The sequence below is a fragment of the Lactuca sativa genome, chromosome 5 (assembly GCF_002870075.4).
Source record: "Lactuca sativa cultivar Salinas chromosome 5, Lsat_Salinas_v11, whole genome shotgun sequence".
NCBI classification, from domain to species: Eukaryota; Viridiplantae; Streptophyta; class Magnoliopsida; order Asterales; family Asteraceae; genus Lactuca; species Lactuca sativa.
In genome coordinates, this window is record NC_056627.2 from 322,286,655 (window position 1) to 322,307,185 (window position 20,531).

General features: G+C 36.2%; 1 protein-coding gene across 2 annotated transcripts; it reads left to right on the forward strand.

Annotated features, from left to right (window-relative positions):
- Positions 1–15,793: 15,793 nt before the first annotated feature.
- On the forward strand, positions 15,794–19,226 carry LOC111889433 (protein-tyrosine-phosphatase PTP1). Of its 2 annotated transcripts, none has more exons than XM_023885580.3 (9): positions 15,794–16,182; positions 16,984–17,080; positions 17,169–17,257; positions 17,366–17,506; positions 17,721–17,855; positions 17,961–18,109; positions 18,196–18,337; positions 18,687–18,763; positions 18,867–19,226. In XM_023885580.3, exons 1-9 carry the CDS (start codon positions 15,964–15,966, stop codon positions 18,871–18,873), a joined length of 1,056 nt encoding a protein of 351 aa, XP_023741348.1. In that variant the 5' UTR covers positions 15,794–15,963; the 3' UTR covers positions 18,874–19,226. The 2 variants fall into 2 exon arrangements, with proteins under 2 accessions (XP_023741348.1, XP_023741346.1); XM_023885578.3 differs by having other exon boundaries at positions 15,795–16,182; positions 18,687–18,772.
- The last annotated feature ends 1,305 nt before the right edge of the window (positions 19,227–20,531 follow it).

Sequence of the window (20,531 nt, forward strand, 5' to 3'; positions counted from 1 at the left end):
GTCGTGAAGTGTCTGAACTGCCCTCGCTTTCGGGATCAACTCCTCTCAATTCCCACACATATTAACCTTCCTTAATTTATCATTACATACTCTTAACCCTTACAAGGGTTACTCAAGCCAAAGTTAAAGTCAAGGTCAACACCTTGGTCAAAGTCAATTGTGGGTCAAAGTCAACGTCTAGTTGACTCGACTCGCCGAGTTGACCCAACAACTCGCCGAGTCCCCAAATCCTCAAAACACTAAGACCTCGATCCTACTCGTTGAGTCTTGCACGCACTCATCGAGTTCTACTTCATACAAAGTCGAGGCCTTCAATAACTGACTCGACGAGTTCATTCTTGAACTCGTCGAGTCCTTCTTCATGCAGGAAGACACCTTTAGCCCTGGACTCGCCGAGTTCCTTATGAACTCGTTGAGTACGCCTTCATGTAGTTGGGACTTGCCTTGAACTCGCCGAGTTCTGTTCTTGAACTCGTTGAGCTCCATGATTTCTAGGTCCAGATTCACATCTATCTTGTCGAGTCCTCTTCTAGACTCGACCAGTTCGATCAAAGCAGAAAAGGGTTGGGGAACCATACCCCGACTCGTCGAGTCCCATGGATGACTCGCCAAGTCCCCCAAAGTCCATGTCCATACAGTTGGTTTCAGTCAGGTTTAACACATCCAAAACATAGATCTAGCCTCCTAGGGTCCATAATACACGTAAAGTTACAAACTTGACGTTCATGCATGGGGTATTTGGCTCAAATGGCCCTAAAATGGAGTCTACAAGATGCATGGGGTTTTATGGTAATAAAGTTGACACCTTTATGCCATGGGAACCCTCAATGGTTCCAGATCTGCAGCCTACAAGGGTTACTCAGGTCAAAGCCAAAGTCAAGCTCAACACCTTGGTCAAAGTCAACGTCTGGTTGACTCGACTTGTAACGCCCGTAGACCCGAGCTAGTCAATTTAGAGATAATAGGGGTCGAAAACGAATTCTTTACAAAAGATTATTTAGAATAAATAATCTTAACCAAGTTGTAGAATATGTCTCAAGGGTTCCGTACATATAAAGAACGCCGAAATCTGAGTTATAACGAAGAAGTTATGGACCGTCGAAGTTTTTCGGTAAAACCGGCACGGCACCAGGAGACGTAAATAGTGAATTTATGATAGAGGACTTTTTAGCCTTAGTGATCTAAACAAAATTTGTAGTATACGTTAAACCGAGAACATACAAAAAAAGAACGCCTAAATCTGACATCGTATTAGGAAGTTATGATTTTTCTAAGATTTGGCATAGCAGTGCACGGCCTGAAACTCGAATCTTAGTTCGAGCGGTTTTTGGCTTATGCAACCTTAATGAGATTTGAAAATCTCATTAATAGGAACTCAACGGTAAAAAGACAGACGAAAACGGAGTCCGTATGAAGGAGTTACGAATTCTTCGTGGTCATTTAACAGTCTAATCTCCTCCTACTGTTAAATTTAAGATCGATTGAGAATTGGCTGACAGTGTCTAAATGAAAGTTGTAGATCTTTTTTTTACCTACGTGTGAAAAAAAAACATCAAAAATAGAGCTCGTATGCGAAAGTTACGGGGTTTAGAAGTCGGCAGGGTGCTGCTGTAAAAGGGGTGATGTGGCTGAATATGGGCCAAGGCTTTCTCCCCAAGAAAAGCCATCGGGTGATGACACGTGGCACCGACTCAGCGAGTCCGTGAACCGACTCGCCGAGTCCATCAGGATTTCACCCAATAAATAGAGGCGTCGGGTTCTCTCATTTTCCACACCTCTCCCCTTCAACTTTCTCTCTCTAGACTTTCTTTCTAGCCCCCAAAACCTCCCCTAAGCCTTGGTAAACCCCCTAGCACCCGAAGGAAGCCCCGAGGCTCTCGAAGCCCCGAAAAAAGAGTCTTTCGGCTCGGTAACGCTGCTCCAGCGAAGCCCGGTTTTTGAGAAAACCCGTTGTAAGTGAGCTAGGCCTACCCTATCTTTGGTATAGCTTATGTTTCAATATAGTAATGCTATCAGGACCTTATAATAAGTACTTGAGATATTATTATGGGTTATATAAGTATTGTTTAACGCTTATATAATAGTAATAATAACTAGACTATTAATTAGTCTCGTCAAACGTTAGACTAAACTGATGGGTATTGGCTATAAGAACATCCTATGTGCTCATACAAACCCTAATGCTTGGATCTAGGTTTCTCTATTGTACATGCAAGTTATCCAAGACTATAAACCCTAATTCTAGCATACAATTAATCATATTAGCATAAGAATGGGTTTAAGATATTACCTTGATTATTATGTAGCAATAACAATCACAATTCCTCTTTGTAATGACTTTAGAAAGCTTAGAGTCACAAATGTCACTCCTCTAATGGTTCACAAACACCATAAGCAAGAGGATGAAGAGGAGAGAGGATGGAGGCTGCCCAAAAACGTGTGAAACCCTAGAAGAAGTCTTAGCCACATTTTTGGGTCATAAGGGATCTATATATAGGAGGCTATTAGGGTTATCTTAACAAGGAAACCCTAATTTGGATGCTTAAGCCCTAAGCAACCCATGGACTCCTTTAATTAAGGCCTTGGACGATTTTCCCATGGGTTTCCCATAGAATTCGTCCACTCCTTAATTTAAGACAATCCATAGCCCATATTGCAATTATCTTATAATTACAATTCCAGTCCCTTAAGTTTAATTAATCTCTTTTAGTCACAAAACTAATTACCAATTAATTCTTGACTAATATTAATTAAACAATATGATTTCTCCTTTAATATATTATTCTCATAATATATTAATAAATCATATTTAATCCTTTCTCTCCATAATTCATCCTATCAAGTTGCTTTGGTGAAGGCAACCCAAAAGGACCATGCACCATCGGGTCAAGTACATACCAAAATAGTTATGGACTGAGACACTAATCCAACAGTCTCCCACTTGGATAAGTCTAATAACTATTATGCGTATGACTTCAGATCCTGATCTGCAATCGTAGCTTTCCAAAGCCACTGTCAACTCTGATCCTATCAGATACGCGTGTCCTTTAGATAAGGGATCATATATTCCTCCATTCTAGATATCGTAAGACATGATTTCTAATCATTCTTCTTTGTACTATTTCTCGATTTCCGATTTATGATGACTGACTAATTGAACAAATCAAATTAGCCCTAGCCCGGCCGAGCATTTACGTTTGTCATCACTAAATCATCGAGGGGCCCAAAAATATCGCTTTTATCCTACTTTGGATAAAAGGAACGGATAAACTTTGATACAATTCTTGCTTGCACTCACTCACCGAATCACACACAACAATATGTTTTATAACACCAAGTTACTAGTGCGTTTACATATTATCAATGTGCAACCGATTTGCAAGATACAACTCACACATCTCGGTTTCAAGAATATAAGATGTTATCGTCTCACCAATCACTCGTGATACAATTCATGGAGTGATCCAAGTGAGCGTGGGTTTAATCCAATGCTCAAATTCATATTCATAAGCACTCATGAACGTTGCAGCAAACATTTGCTTATGTCTAATGCTCTTTAGACAATCCACACACCAATTTACGACAGTCTTCATTCATACCACTTCCAACATATGAACGACTTTGGCCTGTTCGAATAATTTAACTGTTCTTAACCAATTAAATTATTCAGGAAGTCAAAACATGCAAATGTGAAACACAAGAAAAATAATAATCTCATATGGCCTCAAACCTTTGAGTATAAATAAAACACCTTTTATTTATCACCATATCGATTACTCATTATTTGTCGTTTCGGGTAATCAACTTCTTACTTGAATTATTACACTTGTCCCATGCTCTTAGCATGCACACAATGTTTACCTATGGTTCTTACTTTGTGAAATAGACCAAATTGAGCACATTTCCAATCATTCTCATTTCACAACCCCAAATCCTTTTTCATAAGTGAAAGAATATCAAATTCTTGCTACTTATAGAATATGCTAGATTCTAACATTCTATGCAACTATCATTTCGTAATGTCACTGCACCAAAGTCACAAAGACTATTTTCAATGATATTACAAAGTCTTCTATCGGAGATTGTTACAAGACAATTCCTTAGATATGATGTCTCTCACTCAAAGTACATTCCTTTGAACATCCTTTTGCATAAAAGTTTCTAATCTAGACATAGATTTTCAATATTCAATTCCCAAATATGGACACGCTTCCATACTTTCCATATGACAACTCATTCTTAATAGAATCTTATCTATTTGTAATAATGTCGATATGGTCCATCCAATATGGAAACATTTCCATATTTTCCATATGACCACTTATTCTTAATAGAATCTTTTCTATTCATAATAATGTCGATATGGTCCATCCAATACCATGCTTCCAACTACTCACAAGCAACCAATCATCGTCGAACTTTGGATTGTCCTTTGATAGTTGTTTAATTATTTTAGTCAAAACCGATTCTAGTCCCTTTTCCCTCTAAATGCGCTAGACATTTGGAAAATTTTAGAATGGTCAAATATTAAAGCATTTGCAATCGATCCTATACCCGAAGCGTATGAGACACGATGCATAATGTTTTATTTGCTATGTTCTCAAAAATCGAATTGTGAAGAGGAATGCCGTAATCATAATCGATTTGAAATGAAGCATAATGTACCTTTGACTAAATTTATTAACATTTCTCAACCTAAGCCTTTAGATTTGAAATGAAGCATAATATTCTCTCCCTTAATTATAGCAAAACAACTTTACAACCCTTACGACTTTGCAAGGTATAACTCTTGTTTTTCTATAATTAATATTGCCAACTTGCAATACATGCCTTAATAATCATACAATCATAACATTTATGCTCCCACTATCATGATGATTATTATAAAACATAACACTTATGCTCCCACTAGCTTCGACATGTATTCATAAACATCTTAACTTCCAGAAAAACAATACCTATTGAATTTCTTAAGTCCATGTTTCTAATACTTAATGCTTTGATAATCTTTTATCAAGGCCTCTTAAACTTATACACCTTTGCCTTAGATAGTTCATATGTGTGTCTAAACAATTAAGACTAATTGCCAAACCTCACAATTCAAATCATGGAAAGGGATACCGTAACCATAATCGAATTCGAGAATGCAATTTTACAATCACTATATTCTTAAAATCTTTCTTAGTGAAAGCATTTCCTCATAATCATTTTCATGAAAGAGGAAATATTATGACACTTAGATTTAAAACGGTGTATGTGTTCCTATCCATGTGAATTTGTTAAAACCAAAGTTTACGACAAATTCGAACTCATATGGACCGAACTTTCTTAATCTTGATTTCTTGCCTTATGGTAGCACAGCTGCCCACCACGCCTTCCAAGTAGTTAAGCAACTCACCCTTTCCTATCAATGTACCTTTCATTGATTAAGGTGCCTTGCCTTTTATGCGTTCAAAATGAGAACTTACAGAACTCACATGCATAATTAACTTAATTGGAATAGCACAGAAACAAAATAATGTCAACACGATAGGTTGTAAACCTCAACTTGTGTGCTAGTGATGATCGATAAGGTTTATTTGATTTGTTCTTGAAACCTTTCAAGACCATTAAGACTCCCACTGACTCCTTGACATATAAGATTTTCTTGTTAATAACCATTTCTTGACAAACAAATATTGAAGAGTTAGTGTAGCTTTTATCAAAACACTTCATAAATTGGTCCTAGTTGGTCTTTGTCTTATTCAAGACATCACAACTTTCCACATTTGATGAATGTTATAAACCTTTAATACTTTTCACTCATTGTCACAATCTTAACTTTAAGACTTGTTATTGGAATGAAGTATGATAGACTTCTTGATTTAACCATTTCTTCAATCCTTGATTCCTCTTCTTAAACATACAATTGTGCTAAGATTTACTTAGAGGATCAATTGAGATATGGTTCTTAATCATTAAGAGTTATCATAAAGCATAAAAGGTACTCTCCCTTCTTCTTAGAATGGAGAAACTTTTATCTTTCTGCCTACTTGATTCTTCTTATTCGTTTTGCTATTGATTTAAACCTTTTTAATCAATTCATAATTGCACTTAATCTTATAAGTGTAATCATATTTACTAAACCTTTAGTAAATCATGACGAATATCTTGTTACTCTTATGGTGGACTTGATCAATACGCAACTTTGTGTACTCGATCTCCTAGTCCTTCACTTGACACTTTGTCAATGAATTAGTCTAATTTCCAAATATGAAATTTCTCATTCATTGTGCAACCAAGTTGCATGATTCTAAGTTTCTGTCCAATTGAAACTTAGGCGATGAGAAACTTTCCTTATTTGATAAATTTTCAACATTTCCACAAACAACATAATTAAGAATCATATCCATTATTGCTAACAATAGAAACATTCTAACATCAATTTTCATATACGCCGTCGCAAGGATAAATAAATAATACAAAATCAAAATTTATATTATTGCGGAAAAATTTGTCCTTACAATGAAATTCATTGAAAAACTATGCTTAGCAATCTAATTCTAACTCTAAGTAGTAGCTCAAGAATCTAATCTTCAAGTAATGCGATCGAAATCCATTTCTTCACGGTTAGATTCTGCTCACTTCTTCCCTTAAGCTTCCTCTCTTTTTCTTCGATCCTACAAAACATCAATTGTAATCTTATCACATTATGTATTAAGAATCTAGAATGGGAGCTTAAAAGAGTTAGTCAACGGATTTTACCTAAAGCAGAGCCATACGTTTTGACTCTCCCATCTCTTAGATCTCTTAGGTAAATTGGGCAGCTTCGTCTCCAATGCCCCTTCTCTTGGCAATAAAAGCAAATTGGCTCTTTTGGAACAGGACATGGAACTACTTCAGACATTGTCTTTCTCTTATGATCAAACTTTTTGATCATAGCATGTATTTCGTTGCCATTGTCTATATCCATAGAGGTCTTGAAGGCAGATTCACCAATCAACTTTGCTTTTCTATTGCGCCAAATCATTGTTGATTCAGCAGCAATAAGCATATAGGTGAGATCTATAAGGGTCACGTCACAGTTCATCATATAGTACTCTCTTATGAACTCACTATATGAGTTAGGAAGTGACTGAAGAACCCAATCAACAGCCATCTCCTCACAGACAACGGATCCCAACATTCTTAACCTATCAATGTGTGACTTCATCTCTAGGACGTGTGCACACACTGACTTTCCTTCTTTATGTTTCCATGCCAATAGGGATTGAGTGAGTTTGAACTTTTCAAGCCTTCGAACTTGTGGGTTAGGGAGAATAATTAGAGGAGGTGGAGGAAGTGAAGCATGATCTCTCGTTCCTCGATCGAATCGTGGAATATCATCTTCATGTGGAAAGCTTGTTCCACGGGATTTGGGAAGACCATAGTTGTCGAACTTTGACATCTACAAAACGGGAGAAAAACGAATTCAAGTTAGTTGATTGATTGAGTCCTTAGTAAATCACCCAAATGAGATACTAAGGCTAGGACCCAACACAATACGCTACAATCTAGAAAAGGGATGTCGTAATCTAGTTGCAGAATATTTGAAGGTAAGTGAATGACGATTCACTAATTTCCACCATGAAAAACGAAAAAGAAATTTAAGTTTTAAATTTATGAAAACTCTTAGATCCTTTGAGATTCATTGAACATTTCAATGGCATGTTTAAATCTCGATACGTCCTTCTAGTTTGTGACTCGGATGCCGAGGATCACAAAGCGGGTGTGAATAACCATGCAAACTTACATGGTGCCCTCACATGTTACGGTCACCTATTCGATGTGCCGGTAAACCACACACGCTCCACCGAACTATGACAAACATTGAGTCACCCTTTGCTATCTTTGCTTAGAACCATTTAGTGTGCCGGTAAACCACACACGCTCCACTAACGTCTTCGCAAGGGCACAAAGTGTAATTTCATGGAATTGCATCAATTCACTTTTGCCTAAGATTGGGAATTTGTAAAACATTTAGTTACTTTTGTATATCATTATACTTATAATGGAAAGTTTTGTCCTATCCTACCCGTTCGGCTAACGACCCTCCACTAGTCAAGAGTGCGGTGGGTAAGAGTGGATACTCATTCAATCGCCATTTTATAGGCAATTTCCTTAAACACCCCTTATAGACCAGCTTCGTGAATGAGGCCTACTAACGGTAAGACTGACTTTTACTCATACATATATATAATGTTAGACTTTTAATGTTATATATAGTATAGGGTGTATTTTACACTTTTAAAATACTAGGTGGTCTAATTTAACAATTATACTTTTAATTCAATTAAATTGTAAACCTAAACTTTTATGGATTTATTAAACCTCTTTTAATTATACACCTTAATTAATTAATAAAACCATAAGGGTATGATTTGAACTTTTCAAAACAATACTAGGGTTTTAGAATTTAACATTCCTAATTAAACTTTTAATCAACTTTTAAATTCCAAAACTTGAGGGCAATTTTTGAAACATTTCAAAACATTAGGGTTTAGAATTTAAATATACATCAAATTAAACTATTAATCCAAAATTTTAAATTCCAAAACTTGAGGGCAAGTTTTGAAACCTTTTTCAAAACATTAGGGTTTTAACTATTTAAATTTCAAAACAACAAAACTTTTGGGTTCAAATTTAAACTATAAAACCTAAAGGGGAAAATATGAAACTTTTCAAAGCACAAGTATCAAATAACAAATAATCTAAATTAACATTTAATCACATAATTATCCATATTTGATTTATTTAATGATTTCTTTCAAAACAATTTACCAATTTAATCAAAATAATTAATCAATTATCACATAAGGAAACAAATATTTTATTAATTGATAAATATCTTCAATTAGATCAAGAATATAGTCAAATATATCATAAAATCGGATTTATATTGATCTAATATGATAAGGCAACTATCCTTAAGCAAAAACAGCAAGAAATCCCGGTTTTCCCTCCATCTGACCAACTGACTCGCCGAGTCAGGCATGGACTCGGCGAGTCCAGCCTCCATAAACACAAAAATCGAATTTTTCAATCATACAAAGCATCAATACAATAGAAACCAATCTAGGCTCTGATACCACTGATGGGTTTTGGCTATAAGAACATCCTATGTGCTCATACAAACCCTAATGCTTGGATCTAGGTTTCTCTATTGTACATGCAAGTTATCCAAGACTATAAACCCTAATTCTAGCATACAAGTAACAATATTAGCATAAAAATGGGTTTAAGATATTACCTTGATTGTTATGTAGCAATAACAATCACAATTCCTCCTTGTAATGACTTTAGAAAGCTTAGAGTCACAAATGTCACTCCTCTAATGGTTCACAGACACCATAAGCAAGAGGATGAAGAGGAGAGAGGATGGAGGCTATCCAAAAACGTGTGAAACCCACCCTAGAAGAAGTCTTAGCCCCGTTTTTGGGTCATAAGGGATCTATATATAGGAGGCTATTAGGGTTATCTTAACAAGGAAACCCTAATTTGGATGCTTAAGCCCTAAGCAACCCATGGACTCCTTTAATTAAGGCCTTGGACGATTTCCCCATGGGTTTCCCATAGAATTCGTCCACTCCTTAATTGAAGACAATCCATAGCCCATATTGCAATTATCTTATAATTACAATTCCAGTCCATTAAGTTTAATTAATCTCTTTTAGTCACAAAACTAATTACCAATTAATTCTTGACTAATATTAATTAAACAATATGATTTCTCCTTTAATATATTATTCTCATAATATATTAATAAATCATATTTAATCCTTTCTCTCCATAATTCATCCTATCAAGTTGCTTTGGTGAAGGCAACCCAAAAGGACCATGCACCATCGGGTCAAGTACATACCAAAATATTTATGGACTTAGACACTAATCCAACATAAACTCTAGTGGTAATGATACTAGGTTTCGTCAAGGGATAATTCTTTTAAGAGTAACGAAGTGTTATCCGAGTACCGACTCACCACCTTACCAAGTGAGCGCATAGTTACTTTCATCTTACACATAGATATGAAGTATTTAATATATATTACGTGTTGTGAGTGTATAGTTACTTTCATCTTACACATAGATATGAAGTATTTAATATATATTACATGTTGTGAGTGCATAGTTATTTTCATCTTACACATAGATATGAAGTATTTTATATAAATTACATGCTATGTGTGTATATTATTTGAATACTTGCTATCTATGCTGGACGAATGATTTTATACATGTTTTAAATTATTTAAACTGTATATTTATTTTATAACTACAAATATGTTGGGTTAAAACATGGGTAGATGAAATAGTTGGTGTGTGGTGAAATAAAATGATGATAGATAGGTGATGATAATTAGGTGAGGATAGATAGGTGATGATGAATCGGTGATGTAGGATGAAAGATACTATAACCTTGTCCGACAATTTGGAGATGTAGTCATCTACCAGAGTATAGATGGTGGCCACAGACTATTATAGACAACCCCGTGGAAACACCAGTAGGCTCATAACCTGTAGGTGATGAATTACGAGTTCAGGCGATGTTGTAACTACGTATTTATGTGATGATACTCTAACCTTTACTATGAATTACGAGTTCAGATGATGTTGTAACTTCGTATTCATGCGATGATACTCTAACCCCTTACTATGGATTATGAGTTCAGGCAATGTTGTAACTACGTATTCATGCGATGATGCCCTAACCCTTGTTGGGCACGTATTGAGGGAGTAATCCCTGAATCAGTATTGTATATGCGATGTAGGCGATGATCCTTAGGGAGAGTCCTTAGAAACAAACATATAAGGAAATGTGATGTAAGGAGATGAGAGGTAAATATGATGTAGGAGACGACCCTTAGGATAAATCCTTAAGGAAGGTACTTAGGAATAAAGAAGATAATGGGGATGGGTAATTGGGTTAATTGTTTGATGATTAAACATAATAATTATATTATTGTGGGTTGAAGACCCTATGTACTCACCAGGTTTCCCAACCTGACTCACTCAGTTTACTTGTATCACAGGTGACGATGTGAAGTTACATTACACTGAAAGATTAATGAGATATAGATCACTAGTGTAAATGAATGTAAGTTCTGTTTATGCTTATGTTTCTGTATTGACCATGACATCCAAATGTTTTAAAATGAATAAAAATACTTTTCTCCGGAAATGCTTTGATAACGTATTTATCATGTTTTACTGGGAACAAATTCTGCAACATTTTTATTAAAAGAAGTACTCTGATTTTAATAAAGCATAAACAAAAATCGGTCTTTTCTGGCCGTGAAAATGGGGATGTCACACGACTCGCTGAGTTGACCCAACAACTCGCCGAGTCCCTAAATCCTCAAACACTAAGACCTCGATCCTACTCGTCGAGTCTTGCACGCACTCGTCGAGTTCTACTTCATACAAAGTCGAGGCCTTCAACAATTGACTCGACGAGTTCATCCTTGATGTAACGACCCAATTTTAACGTCCAAAAATTTCGTTTTTTAAAACATTTCTTTAGTAAACATTAATAATTAAAAACGTTGTTTGATCAACCACATCACACCGTAATCATGTCTAAAAGCCAAATCATACAACCAATCGAAATATTAGAGTACAATCCCAGAAAATCTAGTAAATGCGGAAACCAGAGTGTGTGCATGATGTGCCGCTACCGCGCCAGCTCCTTCCCCTTCGATGAAGAGGTACCTGAAACCAAAACTGTAAAACGTAAGCACAAAGCTTAGTGAGTTCCCCCCATCGTACCACATACCATACAAACACATAACATACATACTGTCAGGCTATTCTGGGGTGCCTGACTACCCGGTACGGCCATTCTGGGGTGCCGACCTACCCATGCGGCCATTGTGGGGTGCCGTCCTACCCGTGTCAAGCCATTCTGGGGTGCTGACTACCCATCGGTCCTAACAACCGATCCTCGGGAACTGGTCCCCTCTTACTACCTCTATCGCATAACATAACAGGCCAGCATGCAAACATCTCATCGCGTAATGTCAGACATTTCTGGGGTGTCTGACTACCCTTCGGTCCTAACAATCGAACTCTACTACTATCACATATAACATATCATGCTAGCATATAACATATCAGGTAGTAGCAACCTAGATGATATCACAAAGACAATCATCTAACATACGACTCCTATTGGTAGGCCGGCGTTGTGGCCGTAGACCCACCGCTACTGGAAGGTAACTCACCTCAAAGTAGCTGCTGATCTGATCGGGAACTGATTGTCTGCTGCTGCTCCGGAAATCCTTCGGCTGCAATTCCCACAACATACTCAATCAAACACTGCTAATTGTCCTTTGGGTAAAATGACCATTTTACCCCTGATCATGCCCTAAGACAAAGTCAGAGTCAACTTTCAGTTGACCCGACTCGCTGAGTTGGCTCTCCAACTCACCGAGTCCCTACCCAGACGATTGTCCTGAGTCCCGTTTCTACTCGTCGAGTTAGGCTATGACTCGACGAGTTCTTGTTCTAAACTGATATTCAAGTCCTTCATCCTACTCGCCGAGTTGTATGAATAACTCGTCGAGTTCATCTTCATCCGATGAACACTTATGCGGCGACTCGCCGAGTTGTATGAACAGCTCGCCGAGTCTGTTCTTGATCTAAGGAGATTGCCTTGAACTCGTCGAGTCAGGGCATCGACTCGCCGAGTTCCTCCATAGATGAGTTCAGCTTCCAACTCACTGAGTCACACCCCGTGACCCACTACACACTCGACACTACGAAAAGGGGACAAACTCGGAGACTCGCGAGCAGACTCGCCGAGTCACATGAACGACTCGCCGAGTTGTTGCCATGTACCCACTAAATACACAGATTTGCTCGATTCCAGTCCATGCCATTCACAGATCTGGACTCCTAGAACACGAATCACACGTAAAGTTTCCAACTTTATGTGTAGATATTCACCCTTAAGGGTTTTAGGGTTCAAAATGTACCCAAGAGGGTAGATCTAGGGTCTTCATGCAATGGGGGTCCATAAAGGCAACAGATCTGAGCTCCTGGAGCTCAACCATGCCTAGATCTAAGGGCCAATCAGCCTATTACGAAATAATTTGCACATACAAACTTGGGGATTGGCTCAAGAATGACTTAGATGAAGTAATAAGCATAGAAACAGGGGGAAAACGGATTATACCTCAAAGGAACTGCTGAAGGAGTACAAAGATGCTTGGATTCCTTCCCTTCCTCTTGATCTACTTCCCCTTTTGCCTCAAAACCTTCAAGAACACACAACAATTGCCTCAAACTCTCAATGAACAAGCTTAGAACGAGGGTTGGGAGCTCTGGGGGGTGAATGGGGGCTGGCCTGAGGCGGATATGTTGTTTAAATAGGGTGCAAACCCCTGAAACTTAGGGTTTCATCCAACAGCGGTGACTCGCCGAGTCCAGAATATGGACTCGCCGAGTCGCCAACTTAAACATGTCCCGGGTCTCGTCCTTACTCGGCGAGTCGGACCTATGACTCGCCGAGTCCAAGGCAAAAAGAAGGAGAATACTCAAATAAGATTTACGTACCAGGAACCAGGTGCTACACTTGAACTCGTCGAGTCCTTCTTCATGCAGGAAGACACCTTTAGCCCTGGACTTGCCAAGTTCCTAATGAACTCGTTGAGTATGCCTTCATGTAGTTGGGACTTGCCTTGAACTCACCGAGTTCTGTTCTTGAACTCGTCGAGTTCCATGATTTCCAGGTCCAGATTCACATCTATCTTGTTGAGTCCTCTTTTAGACTCGACCAATTCGATCAAATCAGAAAAGGGTTGGGGAACCATACCCCAACTCGTCGAGTCCCATAGACGACTCGCTGAGTCCCCCAAAGTCCATGTCCATACAGTCAATTTTAGTCGGGTTTAACACATCCAAAACATAGATCTAGCCTCTTAGGGTCCATAATACACATAAAGTTACAAACTTGACGTTCATGCATGGGGTATTTGGCTCAAATGGCAAGATGCATGGGGTTATTATGGCAATAAAGTTGGCACCTTTATGCCATGGGAACCCTCAATGGTTCCAGATCTGAAGCCATACCCCTTAATAACCACAAAATCTCAAATATGGCACTTCTAAGGCTTAGAAAAGGTAGAAAATAACCCTAAATGGAGATCTAAGAAATAATGGTCAAGGTACCAGCTTTATACCTCAAATGAGCTGGAAATGTGCCAAAACCTCTGGATCTTCTTGCTTCCTCTTGATCTCTCAAGCTTCCTTCTTCATCTCCAACTTCAAATACACACAAATGACACCAAAAAGCTCAAGAACACTCAATAATTGATTAGGGTTTCGAGTTAAGGTTTTTTTGAACTGGGAGGGACGATGGAGGTTGGGTTGGAACAAGATAAGGTGTTTAAATAGGGTGAAAACCCTAAATATTAGGGTTTCATCCAGACAATCCTACTCGTCGAGTCGGGCTCTCCGACTCTTCTAGTAGGTTACTTAAAACCCGCGTGCAAGAGTCTAGTCTACTCGACGAGTTGGGCCTCTAACTCATCGAGTCCCAGTGTAAAAACATACAATTAATTAAATTTTAAATACTTATCAGGAACCTGGTGTTACATGTTAGACACATTGGCGATACAAATCTCAAATGTGGCGTCCGAGTCTGTGTTTGGCGCATGTGGTAGAGTTGTGAGTATCGAACTAGTTTAAGACGTTGATAGTTGAAGCTTTGTTATGCACTCAAGATTGAGTGAGAACATCTACAAATCCGATAGTAGACAACTTTGACGACATCTTGAAGGATGATGGTATAGTTTTTGGTAAAAAATTTACAATCATTGTTCTATTTTGATACAAATATTACTTTTTATTTAATACTAACAACATTTTCATTTTGTGTTTATGCAGAGATTGCATAAGCTTTAATCATATTAGATTTATATGACAAAGATATAAGGAAAATGAAAAATGGAAGATTAAATTATGATGTTTGTTACTTGGATTGATTTTAAAGTCTAAACTATAATTTTTGGTGTTACGGTAATTACTTTATTGTGTCTGTGTTAAAATTGTTAAGTTTTGTTGGTGGACTTGATTTATATGTTAGTTGTTTTTATTTGAAAAATTAATTTTGCAAAATTATAATATTATAAATAAAGCTAGATTCGTTATCCATGAAATATGATAATGTCGTTAATTCATTTGATTCAAGTTCAAACAAATGGTACAAGTAATATTTTTTAATCTAAAACGAACAATCAAACAAAAATTATATTTTGAATCTAAAATAAACAATCAAAGTTTGACAGGTCTAGCGGATACAGAATCGGAAACGTATTCTCTTTAACGAGTTGTATTGTATGCACCTAAAGTTGTACTAGTCCAACATGTATAAACACAATATACCTGTAGACCAGATAAGCCCCAACATGTTTGGTCCAAAGTCCACTATATTCTACCAAATCGGTCCGGTCCAAAAGCTATTCGATCCAAATGCTCGGCTCCTAATTGTTTGAATCCTCTTGATTGAATCCAATTATTGGTGAAACAATTGTCGTATTACTATGTGTTTAACGTACGTGCGTATGTAGTAGGTGTGTGTTTCTTACTTTTAAAAGACTGAGATGATTAATTAAAGTAACATGGTGCATTAATCTGTTATATATGTTTGTCATTTATTCTTTTTGACCTTATATTAAAAGACCAAAAGAATTCATTAAATTTGAAGAAATTTTAATTTTACATATAATATTTGGTAAAATAAATAAAGTAAGTTCATCTGCCCCTTTAAATCAGCCAAGACCAATTCTCTTTGGCTTCGGCCAATCCAATAAAATCACTTGTGTCTTGTGGTGGGGCAGCAGCGTACGGTACAAGTCAAGCTTGCCCGATAACAACCTTTCACCACCGCCATCATCCACCACGGGCAACATCACTTCCTTTCGCAGTCGGAGCCGTAAATCGGTCATGGCTGCCTCCGCCGGTACGAAACCTCTAACATCTTCCTCATCGTCTTCTGCTACTGCTGCTCCTCCTCCTGATTCGTTCGATATGTCCTCTGGATTTCCACCCAAGCTGTCACTCAAACCCGATCAACTCCGTTACTGCGTCCAAGCTCTCAAAATTTTCAAGGAAAAGCGTACTGATCAGTGTTCAGTAATTGAGAAAGAGTTCTCCATTTTGCAGGTTTTGTTGTTAAATGCGTTTATGAGCCCTATTTTGATTTAATTTACCTGCGTGTTGTCGGTTTGTTTAATTTCGTATTAACAATAACTTTTGATCAATGTTACATCGTAACATGTCGCTATAGCTCTAAACGACTGTATATTATGTATGAAATGATATTCGGTGCTCGCTGCAAGAAATAGGAAGAAGAAGATCTATTAGTTAGACTTATTTAGAAATTCAGACTTGGAACCAAAACAAAACGTAATAAGGATGCCATTAACTTTGACAAACACTCAAAGTTATATAATGTTGATGTTAATTTTGCAATAATGCTTCGTGAGTTGTGTATTTGGAGAAGTAAGCTTGACATTTAACAAATTTATCCATGGCGAAAGGAGACAATATGCAGTTTTCTCCATTAATGAATAAGGTCCTTCAATTTATTATGTAATGTTATAGATATTCTTTCAGCATGTCCCCATGGCTTCAAATTATTATGTATTTCCTTAATGAATATGGTCCTTAGTTTTATCAGGTATAGGTATTCTGTCAGCAGTAAGCCATTGGGAACTTTTGATAGTAATTTAGATTGAATGCATAAATAGCTATCAAAAGGTGGAAAGCTCGTATGTATGGCATATATCCTCTTGTTTGGACTTTGGACATGAAAGCTAATAAAAATCATGCATAAAGAACCTCTTTATATGTTTTGAGACATTGTGAATCTTCTCAATTTACAAGCATGCTACTTACACTATTATCACATAAATTTCTCATAAACCCAATGTGTTTAATCATAATTCCTATTCTTTCTTACAGGATCATAGGATGAGATCTTCAGAAGTTAATAATAGTTGCTCGGTGGCTAAACTAAAAGTCAATTCTAGAAAAAATCGCTACTCAGATGTTGTTCCATGTATGCTTGTCAAACTCTCTCCCTCTCTTTTTTAACCTTTAACTGCAGCTAAGCTAACAATGAGATTTACTGAACTCCTATGTCTCAGTTGATGCAAACAGAGTTGTTCTTGATCCATGCAAAGATCACAGGTCATCAACAATGGGATACATCAATGCTAGTCTTATCACAGCAGAGGTCAATGATTTTCTCCTATATCATCAAACTTTAATATGTGCAAGACTGCAAGTAGCCAAATTGAAACCTTATGAATATTGAACACTTCCATCTATGATTGTATTGTAGGCTAATCCATCTGAAAGTGTATCTCGATTCATAGCCACTCAAGGCCCTCTTCCTGAAACCTTTGAAGATTTCTGGGAAATGGTACTCCAAAATCATTGTCCAGCAATTATCATGCTCACTCGCCTAGTTGACCACCACAGGGTATTGAATTCTATCTCATCAGTCATCTCCAGCAGCATTATAAGTTATAACTAATAATCATGTTCACTTCACATGCTATATATATATATATATATATATATATATATATATATATATATATATATATATATATATATATATATATACCCTGTAAAGATTGGTGTTAATAAAGGAATTAGGTAAAGCAAATAGAATAATTGACATTTGAATCCAGATCCAGAAGTGTGGAGACTATTTTCAAGCAGAAAATGGTCCAAGATTGTTTGGCAATATATGTACAAATACCAGAAGAATAACCACAACCGATAGCTCACTAGTGTTACGCCATATGGAGGTGAATTATGAAGAGGTGAGAAATTCATATAAACCTAAAGTTGGGCTATTTTCAATGATAAAGAGAGGAGGGTATTTTCGTCTTTTTGTAAAAAACAATTAATTATTTTACCTTGTTCAGTCTGAGGGTCCTCCTCTACCTGTTTTGCATATTCAATATCCAGAATGGCCTGATCATGGAGTTCCAGATGACACGTCAGCAGTTCGAGACATTTTTAGAAGATTACGTAATCTACCCTCATCAAAAGGACCAATCGTGGTGCATTGCAGGTTTTTTTATCTCATTTTCATAAAGATGTTTTGAATTTGATTGATTAGTTTTTTATCTGATAAATTTTTATATCTTTCTTATACAGTGCAGGAATCGGTAGAACTGGAACATATTGTGCAATTCATAACACAATTCAAAGAATTTTAATTGGTGACATGTCTGCTTTGGATCTTGTTAAAACCATAGCCACTTTCAGATCACAAAGGATGGGGATGGTCCAAACATTGGTATGTATGTATGTATTTATGTAGTAATCGAATAGGGAATGGAATGGAATGATGCATTCCGATGGAATCAAAAAATCTTGTTTTTTGCAACAAAGGAATGGAATGTGATTCCTAAGTTCTCTTGGGCTGATTTTCATTCCATGGTGGAGGGATGGAATGATATATTATACTTTTAAATTATGTTTAGTTATATAATCTCTCAATAATCACATACTGTAATGATCATTCCATTACCCCTTTATGATTCCATTCCATCATACCAAACATTCACTCTTAGAGGGAAATGAAAGTAGAATGCTATAAATATAATAAATAAATAAATGAACGTAAATTGCTGTTTATGGTTCAGGATCAATACTTCTTCTGCTATGAAGCTATTGTTGATGAACTTGAAGACCTTATCTCAGATTCCAACATTCAATCAAGGTCAAAATGGTAAATTCATCTGTATACAGCTTACAAAAACACCCACCATTGTTTTTACATTATACCAAATTACTAAACCATAATAATTCACATTTTAATGCAGATTTTGATCACGAGTCAAATTCGTGGAGTCAAATGCAAGATTTGATGGGTGTGATTGTTGAGGTGTAAGGCAATTATGAAATGACATGTTTAACCCTCCTGCTTCATGTTTTAATTGGTTGGTTTAGGTGTGATTAGTGATAGTAGCAATTAATCTGATGTGATTGTGCTTGGTGATTTCTGATAATAAATCCCTAATGATCCTTGAATTTTGGGATTTTGTACATCACCATGTGCAATCTGATTGAGATTCTGCTTTATTTGTTCTCTGTAAAATGACATCTTTAACTTCTCCTCCAGTAGCTCAACCCTTTTACATGGGAAAAGCCATTTGGTATTATTGAAAATTAGGTTAAATAAAGTAATCATCTACAATCAAAAAATGCTTAAAAATAAAAGTAACATATTCTTTTAATCAATTAGTATTATAAACATACTATTTCTTGTTCCCATTTTATGTATATTTTACATAAATTGGTAGGTAGGACATCCAAATCCAACTTAAAACATGACTTCACCCTAATGTAAGTTGCTACTATGAACTCATTTGTGCTTAGTAAAAATGTTTGTAAAATAAAATGTTGCACACAATGTGTTTGTGTGTTTATGTTGCGATTATGGGTATATAATTTAAAGTGCATTGCTATTATATGCATAAGACATAAAGCACATTGTTATTATATGTATATATAGAACTGAAAGTATGTTGATATTATGTGCATAGAACTCTAAATACATTGACGTTATCTGTAAAGAATTCTAATACATTGATATTATCCATGTAAAACTATAAATATGTTTTTATGTGTATATATGTATAGTTTAAATCATGTTATTGTGTGTATAAAACTGTAAATACGTTTTTTTATGCGTGACAATTCTATTAGGGGGTGTTTGGTACAAAGAAATGGGAGGAGAGAAATAGAATTGGTTCCATTTCTCTTGTTTGTTTGACACTAAGAATGAGGAAAGTGAGAAAAAAATCGTTTCCCTTTCCACCTATTTGATTCTCTATAAAATAAGGAGAAAAGGTGAGAAAACAAAAATTACCTTCTAGGGAGAATTGAGTAAAAAAGCGGAGAAATGGATACGAAAACAATGCCGCTGCTAGTCTACTACTTTTTTAAATTATGAATAATAGGACGTCAAAAGGTAAAAGGAAATCTAATGGGACACGGCTCCAAATTTTTACAACCATGACTCAAAATTTCGACAAACACTAATTTTTTATATTATTTTGCTAGTTGATTTAATATTTTGACATCAACTTTTTAATATATATATATATTTTTTTGAAAACGACACATATAAGAAAATCGCATTCACTTTGATAAATTTAAAAAAATCACAAATAAACCATAATGTTATTTACCAATACAAATATACCCACAAGATACTTCATTTGAACTTTGAGTACTATTAGTTAAAAAAAATACAATAACACATAAAAAAAGTTTAATAAAATAAAAAAAAATCATTATGACAAAAGATTGTTGTTTGATAAAGTAAACATGATAAAAAAAAATCATTTCTCATTCGATAGATTAGTAGAACCAAACAAAAGAATTGATCTTGATGTATATTTCTATGGTAATTTCTTTGTGGTACCAAACATGAAAATCAATTCTCTTTCTCCATCTTAATTTCATTTCTCTCCATTTCCATT